This window comes from Pteropus vampyrus, unplaced genomic scaffold (genome assembly GCF_000151845.1).
Source record: "Pteropus vampyrus isolate Shadow unplaced genomic scaffold, Pvam_2.0 Scaffold6590, whole genome shotgun sequence".
NCBI classification, from domain to species: domain Eukaryota; kingdom Metazoa; phylum Chordata; class Mammalia; order Chiroptera; family Pteropodidae; genus Pteropus; species Pteropus vampyrus.
In genome coordinates this window covers 2,220-5,026 of record NW_011895371.1, presented here as the reverse complement: position 1 = coordinate 5,026, position 2,807 = coordinate 2,220, and the positions used below count along the sequence as shown (strand labels likewise).

Genomic DNA, 2,807 nt, shown 5'->3' with positions numbered 1-2,807 from the left:
GTGGCAGGGGCGGATGGGGGTCTTTGTTTCTCAAAGGGCACGTCGAAACCCTGAGTCAGGACGCAGAGGGAAATCATAAGTGGGTGTTTTAGTTAATTTGGCTTTTTTCCGTGCATCCTCTGTGGAAGGTTCTGCCTACCACCGGTTCTGGCTTTCTCGCCTTTGTTCTTTTCAGGAGACCCGGGGTCTGCCACATCCCAGGGTCCAGATGCGTGGGGATGAGCTCGGCGCCATTTAATATTCTGGCGCATCGACTCAACGTGGGAAGCCTCCACCCAGTTCCCAGATTGTGTCGAGCACGTTCCCAGGGCCAGTGAACAAGGCAGAAAATGTCACTTTCTGGTGGCAAACAGCAATGAAAGCTTAAAAACTGTTCTGAAAAATTCTATTTAGACTCTACCAACATCTCCCCCGTTTGTGGACTTCTGGAATTCAAGGCAGAAATAGATCAGAAAGTTAGGACCCCTCTGCCTCCTTTTGAGGGGAGCCCAGGTTCCCCTTCTTTGCCCCTCCCGCCAGCCACCCCACTCTACACCAGGCCAAGCGGAGGGCAGAGAGTTACTGCATGGAGAAGACTGCCCACACTGAGCTTGGCGCCCCCAGGTGGGCGGAGCCGGACAGATGACCGTGGCACAAGACAGAATGGCGGTGGGGGCGCTGCTGCCCCAGGGCGCTGAGCCAACCGCGCCCCCACTCTGCCAAGTCCTGCTGGACACATGACCCCTTCCGATCCTGCCACAGCCCTGAGGGCAGGTGCTTCTGTTCCCACTTCCTCAGTGAAAGGAACCGGGACCCAGAGTCATTAAATCCTTGCCAAGGTCATGTCCTTGTCGGCGGCAGAGCCAGGGTTGTGACCCAGCATCCCCCTTGGGTAGGCCACCAGCCCAGGACCCACAGTTATTCCAGGGACAGTTCTTCGGGAAAAGAATGCTTAGGATTCCCGTTTTGATTACTGAAGCATCAGCCATTGTTCCTCAGAATATGTGGCCATTCTGGGGTGCAGGGAGGGCTGTCCTCAGCGTCATGCCTCAGGGTGGGTCTGCACCGGGGAACCAGCGCCACCATTGCCCTGAGTCACGTGGCACCAGCAGCAGGCTCGCCGGTCCCCTCCCAACACCAGCCTCCTGAGATCATGGGCACAGAGCTCACTTCGACCGTAAGGGAGCTGCCCCAGCCAGCACCCAAGACGGGAATGGGAACGAGTAACGTGGGAGGTCCGTGTCCTTACGTTTTGCGTACAGCCATTTCTTAAGATTTTGAACTGCCTTCGCACACATGTGACGCGTGTGCAAAATGACTTTTACCACAGCTATGTCCCTAAAACATCCCTGAGTTCACCGCCTTGGCCAGAAGTCGTTCTGCCAGACCCGGCCGAGGAGACCAGACACCACGCAGGTAAGCGGCGGAGCGAAAGGGCAGCAGCACCCGCCCCCACGGGCCGTCACCCGCCCCCACGGGCCGTCACCCGGCCGCAGAACGCGGGCTTCGCGTGCCTCGGTGTGAACGCTCACGCTCGCTTTTGCCACTTCGCACCAGAGTCGAAAGCCCTCGTGCATTTGGCTGATGCCCCTCGACCACCTGCCGTGTTCGAGCAGGTGATGCAGGCTAGGGAAGGGGCGCTCGGGCCACCTGATTCGGGGAGAGACTTCTCCCCAGGTGGAAGAGCAGAATGCAGTGTGCGTGACAACCAGCGGAGAAGCCGTCGGCCTGCAGTCGCCATGGACACTGTCACCATGAGGGCTTGCAGGGTCCTGAGTTTCCCCAAAAAGCTGGAGACCCAGACCAATGCCTGGGGTTATCTGGGTTTAAGGGGACGTGCGAGACACATGGGCCGCAGGCTTCCGCCTGGACTGGGTGTGTCCTCCCTGTCCCCAGCCCCAGTGACACTGTCCAGACAAAAATAGTCCAGAAGGAGGGGGTCGCGACGTGAGGGGGCATGCAGGGGGCCTAGGCCCACGGGGTGTCGTTCCGGGTTCCCCTGTGTGCAGAACGGCCCCCGCTTCTCAGGGCTGGCCCGCTGCCCAGCAAGGGACGTGTGGCCGCCTGACCGCCCCGTGCCCCGTCTGGCCTCTCCGCCCCACAGAGGTCGTGCAGAAGGTGAACGAGCTGATCGCCACGGGCCAGCACGGCCGGCTCTTTGCTGTGGTGCACTTTGCCAGCCACCAGTGGAAGGTGACCGCCGAAGACCTGATTTTAATCGAAAATGCATTAGACGTCGCATGTGGAGAGAGGATTCGGTTGGAGAAGGTGAGGCTGTTTCTTTGTGTGTCCGGGGACTCAGTCACCAACCGTGTGGTCCCCGATCCCCGGGTCGTCACTGGGGAGGTTTCCTCACGTCGGAGGTGACCACGCAGGGGCCGGGGGGCGGGAGAGTGAGTGGCACAGCGGGCCGGCCGCCTCGAGGACAGCCCCCGACTCAGTAGGGTCACTGCGCACAGGGACAGTCCCCACGGTTCTCTGAGGAGAGGTGCACGTGTCCATCGGTCACCTCACATCTCACCGATTCCTACAGAAAAATATTCGGCCGCAGAGATAATAAAAGCCCCAGCCGAGGATGTAAAGAGTGTTTTGAGTCCATGTTTATGCGGGAAAAGTTGAGTTTCAGCCGGAACGCGGCTCTGACGTCAGACTTGCCGGCCGTTGCTACGTGTAAGCGGTGAGGGCAGGTCCAGGGACACTGTCCTGCCCACAGTCATCTCTCTGACCGCCACACACGGCTTGCCCTGTCTGCTTAGAGGCACGTCTGCCCTTTGGTTGCACTGTTTGTTGTCTTCGAGGTGTCCATCTGTTTTTCTGGGATACATGAT

The 2,807-nt window shown here is 59.3% G+C and overlaps 1 protein-coding gene across 1 annotated transcript; it reads left to right on the top strand.

Annotated features, from left to right (window-relative positions):
- Positions 1-1,161: 1,161 nt before the first annotated feature.
- Positions 1,162-2,551, top strand: LOC105310581 (39S ribosomal protein L21, mitochondrial-like; the record flags this gene model as incomplete). The annotated part of the gene is made up of 2 exons (XM_023526777.1): positions 1,162-1,395; positions 2,084-2,551. Coding segments are annotated over 2 exons (497 nt in total), but the record flags the coding sequence as incomplete, so codon positions are not given.
- Positions 2,552-2,807: the final 256 nt, after the last annotated feature.